This window comes from Theropithecus gelada, chromosome 2 (genome assembly GCF_003255815.1).
Source record: "Theropithecus gelada isolate Dixy chromosome 2, Tgel_1.0, whole genome shotgun sequence".
Lineage (NCBI taxonomy): Eukaryota > Metazoa > Chordata > Mammalia > Primates > Cercopithecidae > Theropithecus > Theropithecus gelada.
In genome coordinates this window covers 179,797,095-179,819,314 of record NC_037669.1, presented here as the reverse complement: position 1 = coordinate 179,819,314, position 22,220 = coordinate 179,797,095, and the positions used below count along the sequence as shown (strand labels likewise).

Here is a 22,220-nt window from a genome sequence, read left to right as displayed (position 1 = left end):
ATTTTTAATTCAATCAGCAAACAGAAACAGTTGGCTTTCACCTACCAAGGATAGCAGCCTACTTTTACTATCTTATCTCAGGGTTGTATCCAGAGACAAATTGATACCCATGTACTACTATCACATGTAAAAAGATACGATATTTCTGAAGCCATTTACTATGTGGTAACCCGTAAGGTTTACAGTTTTGAAAGCAAGAGGGAGTTCTGTACCATCTACGTTGCAGCACAAGCTGCCTTGCTGCTTTGGCCTTATGTTACAAGAGGTACAACACTTTAAGTGACTGTGGCATATGAAGCACTTGTGCAAACCAAAAAAAATTGCAGTGAAGTCTCCTACAGTTTTCGTGTACAGTCAATTATTCGCCATATGATAAGCAGTTCCTACCTTGCTGCTGGCCCTGGTAGAGATTGACAGCTTGACCACAAGAAACCGCATGAGTATGACACCTTAGTTGGTCTCATGAATGAGGTATTTTGAATCACAAAGCAAAATTCTACTATTAAATGAAAATGGTACATACAAGAGTAGGCTTGGAATGAACATGTAAATTGCATGAGCAGGAGGCTTAGACTCTGTGGCACTTGCTTCCACTGCTTTTCTGCCTTTCCCTCAACCCACACCTATGGCCTCATGGGGAGCTTTACTTAATGGAAGAGAAAAAACTTGAACCTGCTTTATGCTTGGGTGTCCATGGGGTAGCACTAGTTAGTCTCACACTGGTACAGCACTAAAAACAGTGGCATGAAAAGACAAGTATTATGTGATTCCACATATAAGAGGTACCTAGAATAGTCAAATTCATAGAGGCAGAAAGTAGAACAGTGCTTACTAGCCACTAGAGGGAGGAGGGAATAGGGAGTTATTGTTTAACGGGTACAGAGTTTCCGTTTGAGATGATGAAAAACTTTCGGAGGTGGCCGGTGGTGATGGTTGCACAACAGTGTAAGTGTTCTTAAGGCCACTGATCTGTATACTTAAAATGATTGCAATAATCAATGTTATGCATATTTTATTAGAGTAACATTTTTCTACTGAAAAGTAAAAACTAGCAAAAGAGAATCCTCTCAATGGGTGGAGCTTTGTTTCACATGAAAGGAGAGATGGCCTCATTTATGGATCTTCACTGATGTATGGACAATGCCTAATCATCAGTCAGTGACTTGAAAAGTTCAGAACTAGGAGACCGATAGCAAGGATGTCAGTGTGGTTCTCTTGGGATGGGCACAGCCTGTGTGTGTGTGTGTCTGTGTGTAGAGAGAAAGAGAGAGAGAGGGGGAGAGAGAGCGAGCACACACCGTGAGTCTTCACATGGCATTGTTCCCCAGCCAGCCTCTCCTGGTGGCTACGTAGAGAAAGGTTATTTAAATTGGATCTTTTTTTTTCACAGAGACTGCAGTTATTTGTCCTTATTGGAATAAATTATTTTATTTTCTTGCTTTATTTGTTGAAATAAATTCTTATCCTAGATCTGATGTTGCCTTCCTTGTCTGGCTTTCTTCTACTAGCACCACTATATGTAGATGTATATAGAACGTCTTCTCACCTGTGGCCATAGCAGCACACATTACAGCATCTCTAATCAAGAAGCTGATTGTGTAGAAATCAGTGGGACAATAGACTCATTTCATGATATTTACCTAGAAGCAGGTGGCTTGATAGAAAGATAAGTCATAGTTAGGATACCAGCTAGAATACAGCACTGTGGGAGTTTGGGGCACTCGCTCAAGTTACAAGATATGCCTTAAACCAGTAGCCAATATGTAGTGTAATTTTTCTTACAGACATAATAGACTGGTTTAAGGACCAAGGTCGAAGTAGGACCTCTCTATTACATATAATAACCCACCTATCAAAGTTTTGCATAATATCCCTACATCCTTTAGATTGGTGAGCTGGGATACAACTCTTAGTGGTGGATGAAACAAGAAAAAAAAGTTGGTGAGTTGGGAGGTTTGGGTGCCCATGACAGAAATGCTTCCACCAGTAAACAACAGGAATGGCCCTTGTAAATTGGAAGCTGAGACTGCTCTCTGGCAATTTTGTAGTCCTCATGTTGAAGAACAAAGAGGCAGAAAAGAAGGTTAGTTTACTGACTGGGTGATTGATCCTGATTACCAAGGGGAAATTGGATTCCTGCTTCATAATGGGATGACTATGTCTAGACCTCAGAGGACACCCATATCCAATAATTATGGTCAGTGGCAAACTAATAAAGGTAAGTCTTTGGCGAGAATGAAATTTTAGGCCCCTCTCATCAGTTAAAAAAAAAACTATTCATGCAGGCCAAAATGCTCAGAGAGTAGAGGAGAACATTGGAATGATTGTCAAATAAGGCCTCATGACTAGTTACAGAAGTGGGGACAGTAGAATCTATATTTTGTGACAACTGTTTACTTCTCCCCTTTTCTGTTTATGTGAAACAGTATTTATGTGAACGTAACCACTGAAGGTTAATTTCACAGTTTAGCTCCAAGTGGAAATTTGATTGAGTTGACATTATTCCCAGGTAATACAAGAGAGGACTGACAGGATTTTGTGTTTCTCCTGTTTTATTTCTAGTTATTCTTATTCAAATGAAAGAAAAAAGTAGATGAGCTGTGCTGATTGTTTCTCATTTGCCATTCCAGATCCACTCTTTATCCTTCTTTGGCCAACTCTGCACCCTAACAGGGTGACTTCTAAGGACCACTGCACCTGTGCTTCTCTACCCTTTAGCTTTTAAACGGTTCAGCCAATGGAAGGCATCAAGAGGAATATGAAGGATAGAAGGAGAGAGAAGTCAGGGTCTTTCTTCCTCACTCCCTCCCTACCAGACCAGTGGCAGCATCTTGATTCTTCTACCTCTTTCACGGCCACAGCTATTGCTGGTTTGGTAACACCTCAATCTTCCCTCACACCTTCAGGCCTCAGCGTGGCTATAGCTTCCAGCTGTTGCTAGACTCAGGAGTTACACCATCCCTTATCGGTTCTCTTAGTCCTGTCCACATCACTGTAAGTGGTCCTTTCATCAAACTCTCTTCTGTTAAACCTTTTTTTTTTTTTTTTTTTTTTTTTTAGACAGAATCTCGCTCTGTCACCCAGGCTGGAGTGCAGTGGCATGATCTTGGCTCCCTGCAATGTCTGCCTCCCAGGTTCAAGCGATTCTCCTGCCTCAGCCTCCCGAGTAGCTGGGACTACAGGAGTGCCACCATGCCTGGCTAATGTTTTGTACTTTTAGTAGACATGGGGTTTCACCATGTTAGCCAGGATGGTCTCAATCTCCTGACTTCTTGATCCGCCCCCCCTCCCAAAGTGCTGGGATTAAAGGCGTGAGCCACCGCACTCGGCCTTCTATTAAACCTTTTTTATTTTTTAGGGCAAGGACTGAAATTCCAATTTTTAAAGTATTTGTTACTGAAGTATAAGTATTCAACGAAATGCAAAGATTTCAAGTGTACAGTTTAGGGATGTTTGACAAACATATACACTCACGTGACCACCATCCCCAACAGGATACAGAACATTTTCATCACTTCAGATGTTCCCTTGTGTTCCCTTTCCGTCAAAGGCAACCACTGTGTTGACTGTTGTCACCACAGATTAGTTTTGTCCTGTCTTGAACTTCATATAAATGGAATTGCACAGTATGAATTGTTTTGTGTAAGGCTTCTTTCACTCTGTATGCTATCCTTGAGATTAACTCATGTGTTCGGTAGTTCATTCAGTAGTTCATTCCTGTTATTGTTGAACAGTATTCCATTGTGTGAATATGACAGTTTTTCTATTCATCTGTTGATATATGACTTGCTTCCAGTTTTTGATCATTGCAAATAAAGCTGCTACGAACAGTTGTGCACAAATGTTTTTGTAAATATAGGTTCTCATTCTTTCGGATATACTCCTAGGAGAGGAATTTCTGGGTCCTAAGGCAGGTATATGTTCAGATGAAACAGCCGGTCTTCTAAAGCAACCATACCAATTACCCTTAGAGCATGCCATCTCCTCACATCAGAACAGGCCAAGACAATTGTGAATAAACATACTCTTTAAAATGTCAGTAGAATTAAGTAGTAATACTCAATTGACTTTTAAAAATGTTATGGCCGGGCGCGGTGGCTCATGCCTGTAATCCCAGCACTTTGGGAGGCTGAGGCGGGCGGATCATGAGGTCAGGAGATCGAGACCATCCTGGCTAACACGGTGAAACCCCGTCTCTACTAAAAATACAAAAAATTAGCCAGGCGTGGTGGCGGGCGCCTGTAGTCCCAGCTACTCGGGAGGCTGAGGCAGGAGAATGGCGTGAACCCGGGAGGTGGAGCTTGCACTGAGCCGAGATTGCGCCACTGCACTCCAGCCTGGGTGACAGAGCAAGACTCTGTCTCAAAAAAAATAAATAAATAAAAATAAAAATAAAAATGTTACTAGGCAAAGCTCCTGAGTGAGTGAGTTGGTAGCTCTGGCAGGTACCTTCTGATCCCTCCCCTCTGTTCTCAGCACTAACCAGGCTTTAAAATGTCCCCTGCAGTCCAGACATGTGAAGTCTCACTCCTTAGGTTACCAGCTAACTGTTAAAAGGGAAGGAGCTGGCCAGGCATGGTGGCTCATGCCTGTAATCCCAGCACTTTGGGAGGCCGAGGTCAGTGGATCACGAGGTCAAGAGATAGAGACCATCTGGCCAACATGGTGAAACCCCATCTCTACTAAAACTACAAAAATTAGCTGGGCATGGTGGCGCACACCTGTAGTCCCAGCTACTTGGGAGGCTGAGGCAGGAGAATCGCTTGAACCTGGGAGGCAGAGGTTGCAGTGAGCTGAGATGGAGCCACTGCACTCCAGCCTGGCCACAGAGTGAGACTCCGTGTCAAAAAAAAAAAAAAAAAAGAGGGAAGGAGCTAAGTAAATTCATTTATACTTGTCAGGCCTCACTGCATTTAACACCTCACTGCATTAATAGTTACCACGCCCGGCTAATTTTTGTATTTTTGTAAAGATGGAAATTTCACCATGTTGGCCAGGCTGATCTCCAACTCCTGACCTCAGGTGACTGGTCGGTCTCTGCGTCCCAAAGTGCTGGGATTACAGGCGTGGGCCACCGTGTCCGGCCAGTATTTGTATTTTGAAAGCAAAGTTTAATTATCCAAAAGAATTACTCACTAATAGTAGCCCTTGTAGTTGATGGGAAGTAATAAGGAGAGAAGAAATCTTTTCAGTACATTTTGACAATTAATGTAAGCTGAAAAATGACACCTGTAGTAAATCAGATGTGGATTCAAATCCAAGTTCTTACCGTGAAAAGAAAGTAAATTCTTTCAATGTCTATGTCCTGGTTCATTAAATGAGGATAATCATCTGCGCCTTTAGCATCAATCACTTGTTCAATTGTAAGTATGTTTTATTTAAGTGTGAACATTTTTAGGACAGATTGCAGCCACATTCCGGGTCTAGCACAGGGGCAGGCATGTTGTGGACACTCAATAGATGTTTGTTGACCCATACATGAATATAAAAGGGATTTGCAAATTGTAGAGCACCACGCATGCCTCAGTTATAACAATACTTACCTTTATTACTCCACCTATGAAGAAAGCAAGTTCTTCTCTCACTGGAAGTGCTGGTGGTGGGGAGACAGGCTGGGGGCAGCAGGAAGAAGGAATGAAGTCAAACTGGGACCCCTGCAGCAGAATCCACTGGGACACTTACTTAGAATGTAGATTCCCAGACCAGACCGATAAGAGTCCGAATCTCAGACCCTTTCGAGGTCAAACAGCCCTGATTTCGGAGGTGGGTGATAATGGTGACAACCTCATTAGCGCTCTTACTGCTCCTTGAGAAATACTAGTACCAGGCAAAGTGGTGAAGGAAGCCGTCCTGAAGCTGTCTTTTCCTCAGTGACTCTCAAACTACGCTTTTACAAAAGAGGAATTTCGCTATTCCACGAGTTTCATACCTTAGAGTGAGGGTGGTAGGTAAGTTAGATTTTCCTTTCTTCATTTAAAAAAAAAAAAAAAAAAGTGATGGTGGGGAGGGAGAAGGCCAGCTGAAAAGTAGAGGCCGAGGACAGAGTTAGACCCCCTTTTTCTAACGGTCCTGCCGGAGGGGCTCGGCCTCTCAGACTGCGTCACCCTTTCGCCAAGGGTCCCCAAGACGGGCGGGGGCTCCTTGCGGCCGGCTCGCTACTCTCCCCGCCTCCCTGCGCCCTCACCCTCCACCCCGCTGTGCCCGCGGAAAGCGCGGTCCGGCGCAGCCCCTTTTGGCACCGACGTTTCCAGGTGCCCAGCGCGAAGGTGGAGCCGGGTTACAGCCGCCTCCTCGGCGCCACAGAGAAGACCCCCGGGAGTTCGGCGGCCCAGGCGCTCCGGCTCCGCGTCCCGAGCCTCCCCCGGCTCTCCGCGCTCCTCCCTCTCGGCGCGCCCGGCGCGAAGCCTGCGATTCGCGAGCCGAGCGCAGAGCGCAGAGCCGAGTGGCGCACGCTGGGCAGTGGCCTGGGCAACCCCAAGCGCAGCCAGAGCCCTCACCCGAGCCCGCTGGCCCGCGCACTCCCGGACCATGACTGCCGAGGGACCCAGCCCGCCTGCCCGTTGGCACAGCCGCCTGCCCGGGCTCTGGGCGGCGGTGCTGCTCCTGCTCGGTCTGCCGCGCCTTTCGGTGCGGGCGGATGGTGAGTGTGCGGGAGGCGGCGGGGCGGGGGGTGGAGCGTGGGTTCCGGGCAGGGAAGGCGTAGCTCGCCGGGGCTGCTCCGTCTGACCAGCCTGGCAAGCGGGAAGCGCAAGTCTGAGAGGAACGAACGAGCGGCGGTCCTGGGACCCGGCATCCCTCTCCTGGCCCACCAAGTCTCCTCGTGCCCGTGCGCCCAAACGCCCGCCTGGTGCCTGGACCTCCCTTAGTGCCGAGCGCGCAGGTCCCGCAGTCCCGCCGCTGGCTTTCCTAAGGTCTCCAAGAAAGCTCAAATGAAATCACCTCTAAGGTACCCTGGAACCTCCTCTGCTAAGGAGTGATTTTCCGCAGTCCCTCAGTTTCTCAACGTCTATTTAATGTGCCCCCGAGGACACCGCCAATGGTTAGAAAACTCCCTCGGATATTTTGGCTTGGTCCAGGAAGACGTGAAAGATAAGTGGGAATCAATGAGGCAAAGAGAGAGAGAGAAGAATAGCCTGGGCAGAGGGAATAGCACGTGCAAAGGCTGTGACAGGAAAAACGGGACAAATGATAAAGCAAAGTACCTGGAGGAGAGGGGACGCCTTGAGACATGAGGTAGAGAAATGGGCAAGGGCCAAATCATGGCAGGTTCTCTGAGAATTTATCCACTTTTTGTTTGTTTGCTTGTTTTTTGAGCCTGAATTTAGCTTTTAATACTTGCCCTAGAATGAGCAGGATTGGAACTCTGTATCCATTCCGTTTTGAAAAGCTAATTCAGCTGTGTTTTCCTATTGGAACAAAATCCCGCTGACATGGTACAGGAGCATCTGAAGGAAGCAAGCTGAAAACCAGCAGTTCTCACACCCATGAGGGAGTTCTAGCTTAGGACGAATTAGATTGATAAAAGAGAAAAGCCCTCCGTCGATTTAGGATGCGTTGTGTATTTTAAAATGTGATTCTTATTTAGCCAACAATATTGGGTGCAACTAGAAGACACGAAAAAGAAAAGAAAAGAAAAGAAAAGGAAAAAAAAAAGCATGGTTGTCAGGGAAAGGGGAAAGCCAAGGAAAAAACCCTCTAGGTCTTAGAGTTTTTAGTGCTCTCTAGTGTAAGTGCAGGCTTGAAAAGCTCTTCGTTCCTAATTAAGGATGAATGTCTTATTTCTCCATATCCTCGGAGACTATGTTAGAGACAAAACATTTTTAACTTTGAAGGCTGTTAGTAACCACTGTTAATTTTTTAAATTGACATGTATTTCACATAAAATTCGTCATTTTAAAATGTACAGTTAAGTGGGTTTTAGTACATTCATTACGTTGTGAAAACCATGGTTTGCATGCATCTAATTCTGGAACGTTTCCATCACCCCCAAAAGAATCCCATACCTACTAGCAGTCTACTGATAATTCTTCACTGTAGTGTTTTTTGACTGACATTGAACCATGAAAATTAAGCTGATTTTAAAGAATGCAAGTAGAATAAATTGGAGCTCATATTAACCTTTGAACAAGATATATTGTGCCAATTTTAATTCCTTTTAAGTAAATATTTTTGTCATCCGTAAGGTTTTAGAGTTTCACCCCATTATAACTGTTTAAGTGGAATGCCATGTGGATAAGGATCAATATTTTGTGCCTCTCTAGCTTGATACGGGTCATAGAAAATTAAAGGCAGAAATGTCACTGGTCAAAGAGAAAGTAAGGACAACACCAGAGGACATGATTCTTTGTCTCCTTCCTTTTCTTTCCCCACTTCCTCAATGGACAATTATAGGTATATTTCCTTTAAAGAAACTCAATTTTCTGAGCCCCAACATTTATACGAAAACCAGGAAGAGTTATAAGCTATATTATCAAAGGATTCTTTTTGGTACTAAATTCTTAACTACCACCAGTTCCTACATTTAGTTATTTGTGTGCTGTGGTGATGGGAGGAAGAAGAAGAAATGCTCAGCTTAAGTATGATGAATTACAGATATTTGAAGAGAGAGATTTGGAGAGAAAGTATTTCTAAAAACGTGTCATCTGTATAAGGATGGTCTGTGAAATTGTATGCGTGGGCAGAATCCTAAGGAAAAATTTTACAGCAAGAAGACATAGAACTGAGCCTGGAGTGAGGGAAGCTGGTTTGGGATTATTGAATCTATGTTCATGAAATATATTGGCCTATAATTTTCATTTTCTATAATATCTTTGCCAAGTGTTGATATCAAACTTATGATGGTTCCTAAACCGAATTGGAAAGTTGTTCCCTCTTTAACTCTCTGAAAGGGTTTCTGCCGGTGAGGGCTTTTGTTTGTTTGTTTTGGTGTGAGATCATCTGTGTCTGAAGGTTTTCTTGTAGGAAGATTTTAAATAATAAATTTAATTTCTTTAGTAGATAAAGAAATATTCAGATTTTAAAATTAATTTTGTGTCAATATTGCTAAGTTTTGTTTTTTAAAGTTTTTTCCCCACTTCATCTAGATTGTCTAATGTGGCATATGCAATGTAATAATTTCTAATTATCATTTCGGGGTCCACGGGATCTGTAGTGATGTTCCCTTTCATTCTTGATATTGGTAATTTGTGTTTTTGCTATTGGTAATTTGTGTTTTCTTTTTTTGTCTTGATCAGTCATACTAGGGGTTTATCCATTTTATTTTCTCGATTGTATGTCTGCTTTCCATTTTATTGATTTCTGCTCTATCTGTATTATTTCCTCTTCCTACTTTAGAAGATTTGATTTTGTGGGACTTTTGTGTTAGTTTTTTGAGCTAGAAACTTAGATCATTGATTCTCAACCATACTTTTTTTTGTATTAATAATATGAGTTCTGAGGCTATAAATTTCTCTTAAACTACTTTAGTTTCTCCATAAGTTTTTGGCCCTTGAATTGACATGTTTTATTTCAGTTGTGATTTCTTCTTTGAACACAGTTTATTTAGAAGTATATTTTGTAATTTCGCACAAGGGGATTTTCCTAGTTAGTGCTTTGTTATTGATAGGCAGTATAACCAAGTGATTGAAATCACTAACAGGGAGCCATACTGCCTGATTTTGTATCTCTGCTGTGTGATCTTGGACAAGTATTAATACTAAACCTTAACTATAAAATGAGGATGATAATACCACATATATCATAGAGTTGTCATAAGGATTAATATAATGAGTATTTGTAAAGCAATTTGAACAACATCTGGCCCATAGTAAATACTATGTAAGTGTTTCGTATATAAAATCAGTGATTTTAGCTTTGTTGTAGTCTAAAAGGCATGGTTGGTATGATTTTTGTCTTTCAAGGTTTTTTTAGATTTGCTTTATAGCTCAGTATTTAATCAGTGTTACAAATATTCTGTGTGTGCCTAAAATGAATGTGTATTCTGTAGTTTGGTATGCAGTACTGCACGTAGGTTCTTACATCAAGAGTGCTAATTTTGTTTTCTGTTTTAGCAATTACTGAGAGGGACAGTAGTTTAAAATTTCCTCAAGGATTGAATTTTTTTGTTTTTCCTTGTAGTTTTGTTGATATTACCTTTTTATAGTTAAATGTAGGAGTTCCAGTCACCTATGGATATGTTTGTTTAATTTTTTGTATTATTATAACTTTTGGTTCCAAAGCTGGGGAATTATTATATTTATTATAATAATTTTGCAAGTAGATGGCTTGTCTTAGTCTTTTGCAAGCAGATGACTTGTGTCTTAGCTGTGTCTTAGTCTAATAACTGATGTATTATGAAAAAGTTGGTGACAGATGTAAGTAAATGGTCTCATTCTAAGTAGGTGTTTTCTCCCCCTGCCTTTACCTTAACTTGATAGGGCCACCCAAGGCATTGCTTCATTCCTCCAGGAGGCTCCTGGGGACCTCAGCGCTCCCTCCGGTACCATGGTTTTCTTGCCTAAAATTCTCATCTGCTTTCAGCCTGGGCTTTCACCTCTGCCTGAATTCATGTTCCCATCCCCCCATTGATCACACATTCTTTAAGGCTCATTACATGTCCATACATTATTGTGCTTAGGAAGCCAAGGTGTACCAGACATCATCCCTGTTTTCTTGTCCAGTAGGAGAGAAGTACAGCAGACGCAAATGAATGTATTGTGAAAGGGGCCTGGTAGTATACTAAGGCAAGGGACAGAGAGAAGGGAAGCAACCTGTTGTATAGGGGGTCATCCTAGGGCTGAGGGAGGCAGAAGAAAGCAGAGCTGAGGCCTAAATCAGTGCCTTAGACATCAAGTGACCTAACTTAGGGAAGCCTAGGACACAGAGCCTTGACACATGATATTTGTAAAACACCATTTTAAAAGAAAGATTTGAAGGGCTTTTCCAAATCGACACGCCGGAGCAGATGGTTAATTTTGAAAAAAAAAAAAAAGGTGAAAATGCTAGTGTAATTGTCATCACCTGATCCCAGGGATGGTGTGCAATGTGATAGCTGCTGCACTTCGAACTTCAGGGAAGGACTGCAGTTCTAACTGGCGTCTGCCAGAGGATGAGTTTGCTGAGACTAACTTCCCATGGATCCTGAAATCCACATGTGTTTGTGCTTGTCCCCACACAGGAAAGCTCTTTGTGCTGGAGTCTCAGAATGGCTCTCAGGGCCTAGAACTGGAGGCTGCTCGGCTTTCCTGCAAGAGCAGGAGCGCTCACCTGGTGTCTGCAGACGAGCTGCGGAGAGTGGTACAGGATTGCTCCTTTGCAGTGTGTGCCACTGGCTGGTTAGCAGATGGCACTCTTGGGTAAGTCAGGCGAGCGCTCCTTTTCCAACTCACCCCAATTGCACCACCAAGGCTTATATAGGGCTCAGTGATTGTTCTGTTGAGATACCAGTACAGGGAGAGTACAGTGGGCAGTAGCCTCCAGTGTGTTCATGTTTTGCTTTCTTTTGTGTGAGATGGAGTCTAGCTCTGTTGCCCAGGTTGGAGTGCAATGGTGCAATTCTAGGCTCACTGCCACCTCTGCCTCCCGGGTTCAAGTGATTCTCCTGCCTCAGCCTCCCGACTAGCTGGGATTACAGGCATCTGCCACCATGCCCAGCTAATTTTTGTATTTTTAGTAGAGGTGGGGTTTCACCATATTGGCCAGGCTGGTCTCAAACTTCTTACCTCAGGTGATCCACCTGCCTCGGCCTCCCAAAGTGTGAGCCACTGCACCTGGCGTGTGTTCATGTTTTGAGTTTGCTTATAAAAGCATTTTTCTGGAGTTCTGTCAGAATTCTTTTATCCTCTTACTTTGTTATGTTGAATTTTCTTTTTTTGTTTTAGACATAGGGTCTCACTCTGTCAACCAGGCTGGAGTGCTGTGGCATGGTTACAGCTCACTGCAGCCTCAACCTCCTGGGCTCTAATGTTTCTCCTGCCTCAGCCTTCTGTAGCTAAGACTACAGGCATGTGCCATCACACCTAGCTAATTGTTTATTTTTATTTTTTATAGAGATAGAAAATGCTTGCTATGTTGCCCAGGCTGGTCTCGAACTCTGACCTCAAGCAATCCTGCTTTGGCTTCCCAAAGTGCTGGGATTACAAGCATGAGCCACCCTGCTTAGCCTTGAATTTTTTTAAGTAATAAAAATAATACATGCTTATTGCAAAAATTTCAAATAATGCATATATATACATAAAGTACAAAGTAAGTTTCTCTCTTCTTCTCCATCTCAGAGATAATGACTATTAACTGTTTGGTATGCATTCTTTATCCCTTTTTTTCTGTGGACACTCATCTGCATATATATATATATATATATATATATATATATATATAGAAACATGGCATGGAGGTTTTAAAATATGGCCACAATTTTTTTCACACCACTGGCATCAACAGGTGTGTTCGCCTCTACAGCAAAAGTGAAATTACTTGACTTCTGAAGTTAGGCTGGAAAAATCCATGCTGCATCTGTCTAGATTTCTGGGGACACTCACTTTTGTAGCCTTGAGATGCCATGAGGAGTCTGACTGTGCTGAGATGGGTGTGCTGTGAGGAAGGCCAGATCACATGGAGATATCTCCGTTAGGGGCTCTTGCCAACAGCCGTAACCAATATCCTAGCCCGTGGCCAGCATTAACTGCCAAAAATGTGAATGAAGATGCCTCTAGGTGATTCTAGTCCCCAGCCATTGAGTTATTGTCAGCCTATGAGTCTTGCCAGCTCAGCCCCTAGACTTTATATGCAAGACAAGCCATTCCTACTGTGGCTATCTGAGTTCCTGACCCGTGGAATCCTTTAGAGAAGTAATTGTTATGGCCAGCTAGGAGAAATCTTTCCAATAGTGCTGAAACCTGCTTGGTTTTACATTTTTATTTATTTATTAATTTATTAATTTTTTTGTAGAAACAAAGTCTTGCCATATTGCTCAGGCTGGTCTCAAACTCCTGGGCTCAAGCAGTCCTCTGGCTTTCATCTCCCAAAGTGATGGGTTTACAGGTGTGAGCCACCATGCTTGGCCTAATTTTATTTTTTAAATTGACAGATAATAATTGTATATATTCATGGAGTACGTAGTGATGTTTTGACACACATAATGGAGAGTGATCAGATCAGGGTAATTAGCATGTCTGTCATCTCAAATATTTAGCATTTCTTTTTTGCTGGGAACATTCAATATCCTCTTCTAACTGTTTGAAATGATGTTATTGTTAACTACGGCCATCCTACAGTCGTATAGAACACTAGAACTTTTAACACTCATTGGGGAAAGGATAGTATCTTCAATAAATGGTGCTGGGAAAACTGGATATCTATATGCAGAAGAATAAAATTAGACCCCCACCTCTCACCTCATATAAAAATCAACTCAAAATGGGTTGTAGACCAAAATGTAAGACCCAAAACTATAAAACTACTAGAAGAAAACATAGGAGGAATCCTTCAGGATATTGGTCTGGGAAAATATTTTAATAAGATCTCAGAAACACAGGCAACAAAAGCAGAAATAAACAAACACTTCTTTAGTCATGCTCAGAGAAGGCAGGAGCCACTTCACTTTTTCCTTCGTGCCACAGGAAATGTGAAAGCAAACAAGGCACCAAGAACTACTTTGGTAGATGATTATCCTAAGATGTCTGGCTGGCAAGTGGCCATGGAAAACACAGACAGCCATGCTGACTCATGTCTCCAAATGTGCCAAGTATGAAGCAGCAACTGAATAAAGGGACAACTGAGGCTACATCCAAAGCCTTTTGGTGAATCTGGAACTGTGGTCCTCTCTGCCTTACGTTTTATATCCATGCTCTTGAATAGACAAAATATACCCTGTGCATGCATTTCCATAATGTAGTCAAGCAGGAATATTTTTTCATAATTCTGTTACTATAAAATTTCATCAGATAACCAGAGTATTCACAGATTCTGAAGAGACAGCTTGCAACTAGGCTTAGGTCTCTCAGGCATTGTATGCTAGGACTGGACGATTAGAAAGGTCCATCTTCTGTGGATTTACTGTAAGGTGTTAAGGCATATTAGTGGATCTCTGCAGGCTGAAATGATATTACCTTACAAAGAAAACATACAGCTGGGTGCAGTGGCTCATGCCTGTAATCCTAGCATTTTGGGAGGCCACGGCAGGCGGATTAATTGTGGTCAGGAGTTCAAGACCAGCCCGGCCAATTTGGCGAAACCCAGTCTGTACTAAAAATACAAAACTTAGCTGGGCATGGTGGTGTGCGCCTGTAGTCCCAGCTACTCAGGAGGCTGAGGCAGGAGAATCACTTGAACCAGGGAGATAGAGGTTGCAGTGAGCCGAGATGGCGCCATTGAACTCCAGCCTGTGCAACAGAGCTAGACTCCATCTCAAAATAAATAATGAAAGAAAGAAAATAAAGAAAATATACTTGTTATATTTACTACACAACGTATTAAAAATAGTTTTTCTATCCCTTTTTTATTTTTTTAAATATATTACTCTCTTTTCACCATTCCTATTCAATATCCTTTCATTTTAATTTTCTGGAAACAAGCATCTGACCATTAGGCCCATCTGTGGTTCTTTCCTGCATAGTTCTCCACTCCCTCACCACACACTGAAAAGCAATGATTAAATGTGTGGTGCATCTTGTAGTTGATGGCATAGTAGACATCTAGCACATCTGCCCTATATCTCTATAAATTTATGTTGAGTGTACACGTAAATCCAGAGAATGATAAAGGCCTAGAGTGATGAATTTAGACTTTTCGGCCACTTGTCTCCTGGAAACTTTTGCAGATTCCCTAAAGGGTGACTAAAAAGCTAAATAGCAATTTTAATAGCCACATGGGACTAGGGGGATGGAGATTTGAATTCACCTTCTGTGTAGGAGGGGACCCGGTGAGCCGTTTTGCTTTGGGTTGGGACCTTGCAGGGCTATGCCCTAAGGGTAAGCTGGACACAGTACACTGTACAGTGAACTGGACGCAGGCCCTCCTGGGAGAAGCAGCACATCTTCAAATACTCTATAGCCATGAATTTGGATTGAGATGACCCTGAATTTCCAGTGCTCCAGATATCTAGGAGAATCAAATAAAAATTATCTTTTGAGGGAGATAGTATCCTAGACCTCAATTTATTTCAACAAACAATTTAGCCAATGCAGGATTTGTCTCACAATATAAAATAACTAGTTGCGTGAGGAGACAAGGCAAGTAGAATAAAATTCAGAAGAAACAATAGGTAATAGAAACTCCAGACATTAGGATTAGTAGATACAGACTTTAAAATAACTATCCTTGACATGTTCAAAGATATAAAAGATGAGAAGGAGAATTTTGGCAGAGGGTGGAAACTGTAAAAATAACTAAATGGAAACTCTAGACATGAAAAATTCAGTAACTAAAATTAAGAAATTAATGGATAGACCTAATAGCTGATCAAAAAGAGCCAAAGAGGGCTGGGCATGGTGGTGCATGCCTGTAGTCCCAGCCACTTGGGAGGCTGAGGCAGGAGGATCACTTGAGCCAAGGAGTTCAAAGTTTAAATACAATCTAGACAACATAGTGAGACTTTGTCTCTAAAAGAAAGAAAAGAAAAAAAAGAAAACAAGAGAAGAAAGAGAAAGAAAAGAAGGAAGGAAGGAAGGAGAAAGAAGAAAGAAAGAGAGAAAGAAAAGAAAGAAAGAAAGAAAGGAAGAAGGAAAGAAAGGAGGGAAAAGAAAGAAAGACTTTAAAAAAAAGAGCCAAAGAGAGGATTAGTGAACTGGAAAATATTTCAGAGGAGGATATCCAGAATCAATAATGGAGGGAAAAGGATGAAAAATTATACAACAAAGAGTAAAAGACAAAGAAGATGCAATATAATTTGAATTATAAAAGGAGAAGAGAAAGAAAAAAGAAAATAAAATAAAAGTAATATGAAAATGATCCACAATTGAAGAAAAACATCCAGACACAGACTCAAGAATCACTGCAAAGCTCAAGTAAGACAAATACAAAGAAGTTCACAGCTAGGCACATCATGGTAAGACTGGAAGAATCATATATGAAGAAAAGAATATTTTTAAAAATTAAAAATGCTGAGATTGTCTTTAAAGGAGGAACAATAAACTGACAATGAAACCCCAAAGACTTTTGATATTTTGAAGATACAGAAAGAAAATTACTGCTAACCTAGAATTTTATCCCCCAATGAAAAATATCTCCCAATAATAAAGGTGAGATAAAGAAATTTTCAGACAGATGAAAGGTGAGAGAATTCATTGCATCCAATCTGCACTTAAACAAGTGCTCTTCAGGCAGGAGGAAAATATTGCATGAGGAAGCCTGGAAAGGCAAAAAGGAATAAATGGAAGGAGTAAATATGTGGACCAATTGAAATTATGTAATTGTCTGAAGCAGTAATAGTCACACTGGATGCTAAAAAATGATTTATATAAGTGGGAAGTGTTTTAAGTGTATTCATGTGTAGTGTTTTAAGTATTTCAAGTTGTATTATTAGGGACAATGATAAAAGTAATATTACATTTCAATAAGTAAAAGAAGTTGTAACTTCTGGGAAAGAAAATAGTGAAAGGATATTTAACTTCCAAATCAATACAGAGAAAAAAGAGAATACTACCTCCAAAAATGAAGAAGAAGAATTCAGATAATCCAAAGTGGGAAAAAAGAAAGAAGAGGAAAGGAAGAGAGAATGGGCAGAACTAATAAAAAGCAGATTTCAATTAGATTGATGATTAAATTGAGTATAAATAGACAGGAGGCTCCAATTAGAAAACAGAGATTGTGAGATGAACTTTTAAAAATCCAAGTATTTGCTCTTTAGAAAAGATATCCTTAAATAAATTATGGGAAAAAATTATAATGGAAATTATCATGTATTTAGAACTCAGTGATATTAAAAATATACATAACCAAACTCATGGGGAGCTGCGAAAACTATAGAAGGAAATCTAAAACATTAAATGTTTGTTAGAAAAGGAAAAAAGCTGAAGGTTCATGAACTAAAGATCTAAAGAAGTTTGAAGAACAGCAAAATAAGAGAAAAAGAAAAGAGCAGAATTTTATGAAATAAAAACCAACATAATCTAGAAGAGATCCACAATATATTGCCTTTGAAACTCGAATTGATACCTATTACTTCAACTGAAGCATCACCTGTATTTCTGAATTTAGACTTTTTTTGCAGAGAATGTGTCCAGATTTATGCTTTTAGACAGAGCTCATGAATTCGGAGCTCATGAATTCAGAGCTCACGATTCGGAGCTGACAACAGAAGAGAATTATTCCTTATTATTTTCAACCCAGAGTTCTCCTCACTCAGTGCCTTTTTTGTCTGTTTCAGAACAACCGTGTGTAGCAAAGGAAGTGGAGAACAGCAAATCATGAGAGCTGTTGATGTGAGAATTGAGAGCAACCCAGTTCCTGGTGGCACATACAGTGCCCTTTGTATTAAGGATGAAGGTCAGTGCCAGAGTCTTCTTAAAGGTGCTGGAGGGTGTGCTCTTGGGGGTTGCTATATTAGGTTGGTTTCTCTAGAAGAAAACCTTGAAGTGAGGATTTACTAGACATGGTTTATCAGGAAGTCTTCCAAAGAAAAGCCAATAGTACGGTGGGGAAGTGGACAAGACAGGGAAGGGGGTCAAGCATCGGTGCAATATTGAGCGAAATTCACAGTGGTGGTGAGGTGCCGGGTAACTTTGGCTCAATCACTCAGGAAACCCCTGGAGATAGTGTATGTATGTAACCCCAGTTTTTCCGATTGGGGTGAGGGAGCTGCAGTAGTTATACCACACCTGTCAGGCATGAGTGAAGGCTTGCTTTAGGAGATATAAATTCCGAGGTTCTTCTGTTTTTTGCGTGTGCACAGGCAAAAGGTTCCAGTAGCCTGAGTGCCACCTTCCAACAAAGAGGCGAAGGTGCCTACCAGGAGTCCCTGTGCATGGGAATGGTAAAAGTGTCTAGAGAATATGGGTAGAGCCCTAGCAGCATCTGATACAGCGGCTGATGTTCAAAGCTTGCCCTCCAGTCTCTCTTCGTATTGGACAGTACGCTGAAAAGAAAACAATATGTTTTTCCCAAAAAGGAAATGTATAGGATTTAGGAAACTGTTCACAGTAAGGAAAATTCAAATTCCTATTGGGAAATCAGCTGAGTGGTGAGGAGAAAATCATAAAGAAGCCTCAAGGGCAGCATTTTGTATGCACCAAATAAGTACACCTCTGTTATCAGAAACACGTGTGGTTGAAAAAGGAATATTCGTGTGAATGGGGAAGGGGAAGCAAGCTTCTTACTGATCAGTCATAGAAACGAGCACAGGTTCTTCTTGGCTGCACACTGGACTCATCGGGGGGGTGGTGTTAAAAAATACTGATGCCTCAGTGCTAGCGCTAAAGATTCTGATTTAAATGTTCTGGGTTTTTTTAAACTCCCCTGTGATTTTAATGTGCAGCCCAGGTTGAGAACTCCTTCTGTAATGTAGTGTTTCCCAGACTCCCCTGATAGTGTGAAATACCAGAAGAACTTGTTGAAAATACAGATCATCTGACTGCATCCCAGAGGCACCAAATCCTTATCTCCAGGAAAGGGGTCAGAAGAGTTGGTAAAAGTAAGAGTCATGGTGATCCCTAAGAGCCTTCTGCTCTGGGGTCCCTCTCTAGGAAGGGCTCTGCATCTGCTGGTTTCTATGGAAGGGTGTTGGGAGAGTCTCCTGTCATCATTGATCCAATCAAGCAACTGAGAGATGTGACTTGGTTTTCAAAAAATCCAGGGAGAGCAGTATCTGTGGTTTATTTTTTTTCTTAAAACACACACACACACACACACACACACACACAGACAGACACTCACACATTAGTAAATTTTTTATTTTTATTTATTTATTTATTTTGAGATGCAGTCTTACTCTTGTCACCCAGGCTGTAGTGCAATGGTGTGATCTCAGCTCACTGCAACCTCTGCCTTCCGGGTTCATGCGATTCTCCTGCCTCAGCCTCCTGAGTAGCTGGGATTACAGGTGCGTGCACCACCATGCCTGGCTAATTTTTTTAAAATTTTTATTAGAGACGGGGTTTCACCATGTTGGTCAGGCTGGTCTTGAACTCCTAACCTCAGGCGATCTGCCCGCCTCGGCTTCCCGACATGCTGGGAGTACTGCGCCTGGCCCACATTAGTAAATTTAAATAATCTTTTAAATTCTAAACATAAACAGAGGGTCATATCCCTGAGGGAGACAGGACAGAGCCAGAAGAAAAACAGGACAACATTTTTTCTTCAGTAATGTCAAAGAAATACGTAGGGCTTCTGAGTCTTATTTCTTTCTCCAATAAACAAGATGTATTGGTTAGCTTTTGCTAGCTAACATATCACCCCAAAATGTAGTGGCTTAAAACAGCAACTATTTATTTAGCTTACAATTTTGTGAACCACCGATTTGGCTGTTTTTCTGCCGGTTTTGGTGGGACTTCTTCATAAGTCTGTGGTCAGCTGCTGTTAGCTAGGTACCCTTGCTTCTAGGAGTTGGCTGGCCTTTGGCTTGGGTGACAAGGGCAACTGAACCATGTGTTTCTCCTCACCCAACAGGCCAACCTGGGCTTTCTACCTCACAGACCATCGAGCAAGTTATGTGTATGCAAGTGTGTGCCCCTTTTGCCCACAACTGTAGTGCATGAAGTCAGAGGTTGAGAACATCCATTCATGTCCTATAGGACACCAAAGTCAACATCATGATAGTGACTCCAGATTAGTCATGGGCAACTCAATATATATGATACATTGCACTCAGAGGAACACATTGATTCAGTGATTCATTTTTTGCATATTCCTTCCAAAAATGTGTAACTGAATCTAATCACAAGGAAACATTAACCGAACTCAAATTGAAGAACATCCTACTCTTTTAAAAAAAATGTCGGCCGGGCGCGGTGGCTCACGCCTGTAATCCCAGCACTTTGGGAGGCCGAGGCGGGTGGATCACAAGGTCAGGAGATCGAGACCATGGTGAAACCCCGTCTCTACTAAAAATACAAAAAATTAGCCGGGCGCGGTTGTGGGCGCCTGTAGTCCCAGCTACTCGGGAGGCTGAGGCAGGAGAATGGCGTGAACCCGGGAGGCGGAGCTTGCAGTGAGCTGAGATCGCGCCACTGCACTCCAGCCTGGGCGACAGAGCGAGACTCTGTCTCAAAAAAAAAAAAAAAAAAAAAAAATGTCAAGAATAAGAAAGGCTAAGCAAATGTTCTAGATTAAGATAGACCAAAAAGACTTGTCAATGAAATGCAATTCATGATCCTGGATTGTATCCTGAACTAGGAAAAAATAGTTATAATTGATGAAATTTGAATATGGATCATGAATTAAATAATAGTATTGTATCAACGTTTAAATTTTCTGATTTGGATAACTGTACTGTAGTTATATAAGAGAATATCCTTGTTTTTAGAAATGCACACCAAGGTTTTTAGGGATGAAGGGACATCCTATCTACAACTTACTCTCCAATGGTTCAAAAAAGAATTATAGATACACATATATACATATTCACATATATATGTATACACACATGTATGCGTGTGTGTGTGTGTGGGGTATGGAGAGAGGAAGAGAGAGAAGAGAATGATAAAGCAAATGGGAAGATGAAAACACATTGGTGAACCTGCAAGAAGGGTGGGTTCCTTGCTTTTATAATGTTTATATAACTTTGAAATTATATAAAAATTTAAAATCTCAAAAAGCTCAGGCTGTAGCCAGATGTAGTGGCGCATGCCTGTAATCCAAGCCACTCAGGAGGTTGAGGCATGAAAATCACTTTAACCCGGGAGGTGGAGGTTGCGATGAGCCGAGATCACATCACTGCACTCCATCTTGGGTGACAGGGCAAGACTGTCTGAAGAAAGAAAAAAAAAAAAAAGAAAACCGAACAAACAAACAAAAAAAGCAAAAAGCTCAGGCCGGCATGGTGGCTTATGCTTGTAGTCCCAACACTTTGGAGGATAACTTGAGCCCAGAAGTTTGAGACCAGCCTGGGCAACATAGCAAGATATGTATATATACATATGTGAATATGTATATATGTGTGTATCTATAATTTTTTTTGAACCATTGGAGAGTAAGTTGTACATATGATACCCTTTGTCCCTAAAAACCATCCCTTTGAAAAGTAAAAAAATTCGCCGGGCATGGTGGCGCGCCCTGTATTCCCAGCTACTCTGGAGGCTGAGACGAGAGGATCTCTGGAATTCAGGGGTTTGAGGCTGCAGTGAGCTATGATCATGCCACTGCACTCCAGCCTGAGCAACAGAGTGAGTCCCTATGTCTCTCTCAAACAACAACAACAACAACAACAAATGGTCTACATACTCCTCCAAAAACAGCAAAAACAACAGCAGCAGACAAAAATAAACCTAAGACACAAAATAACACTGAGTCATGGGGAGCCGGTTGGAGAGAGCCAGTGGAATGGGAGGGTGTGGAGACCCGGGCACAACGAGGGCACGCCGCCAGAAAACTCGGCAGCGAACTGTCCGTATGTGTTCCAGAGGCAGAGTATCCATGTTGCTGTCGGCTTTTGGGCTTCCTGAGCTCATCATGGCCATGCATGAGCCTAGCAGAATGGCAGGCTTTAGATGAGGCATGTGCTGAGGCTCCCGTGACACCTGTTGGCATGTGTGTGAAGACTGGATGCCATTTGAAAGGAGCGGGCATTATGTGTGGTTCATCGCTGTTACAGTGCTCGAGGGCCCTGTATCCCAGAGCAGCTCGCCCTAGCCTAGCCTGGGCAAGAGCTGCACAGGGCAGGGGTTACAGGGAAGACAGGAGCCTTGGTCCTGCTGGGCCTACTTGGTGAGGAAGCTTCAGGTGAGCCATGAAGAGGACGCAGGAATGCATGCGGAGATGGCACGAGGACTACAGGACTGTTCTCCTGGGGCCTAACAGAAAAGCAGGATGGATTCCCACAGTTACTCAGAGAGAGTTCTATCCCTGCCCCTCTGCCTTTTCTCCTTTAGAAAGAGCCTGTAAACGGCTCCTGCAGGGCCCTCCGCCCTTCTCAGCAGAGTTGCTGCTTTTCCTCAGTAGAGCCTTTGTTGACAGCACAGTCAACAAGGGAAATCTGTTTGCCCAAGGAAGGTGCAGTGCCTTGGCGGAAGCAGAGGAGAACAGGCTGTGCCGTGAGGTTCCCGTGTGAGTGTAGGTGAGGTCCAGCTCAGCAGATGCCCCCGTGCAGTGTT

At 42.2% G+C, this 22,220-nt stretch overlaps 1 protein-coding gene across 1 annotated transcript in view; it reads left to right on the top strand.

The window, feature by feature from the left end:
• Nucleotides 1-6,054: 6,054 nt before the first annotated feature.
• SUSD5 (sushi domain containing 5) overlaps nt 6,055-22,220 on the top strand; it is a 68,805-nt gene continuing 52,639 nt past the window's right edge. The window contains exons 1-3 of the mRNA XM_025374221.1: nt 6,055-6,640; nt 11,156-11,333; nt 17,342-17,460. Of these exons, the coding sequence (XP_025230006.1) occupies nt 6,529-6,640; nt 11,156-11,333; nt 17,342-17,460 (409 nt within the window). The 5' untranslated portion in view covers nt 6,055-6,528. The remainder of the gene's footprint in view (nt 6,641-11,155; nt 11,334-17,341; nt 17,461-22,220) is intronic.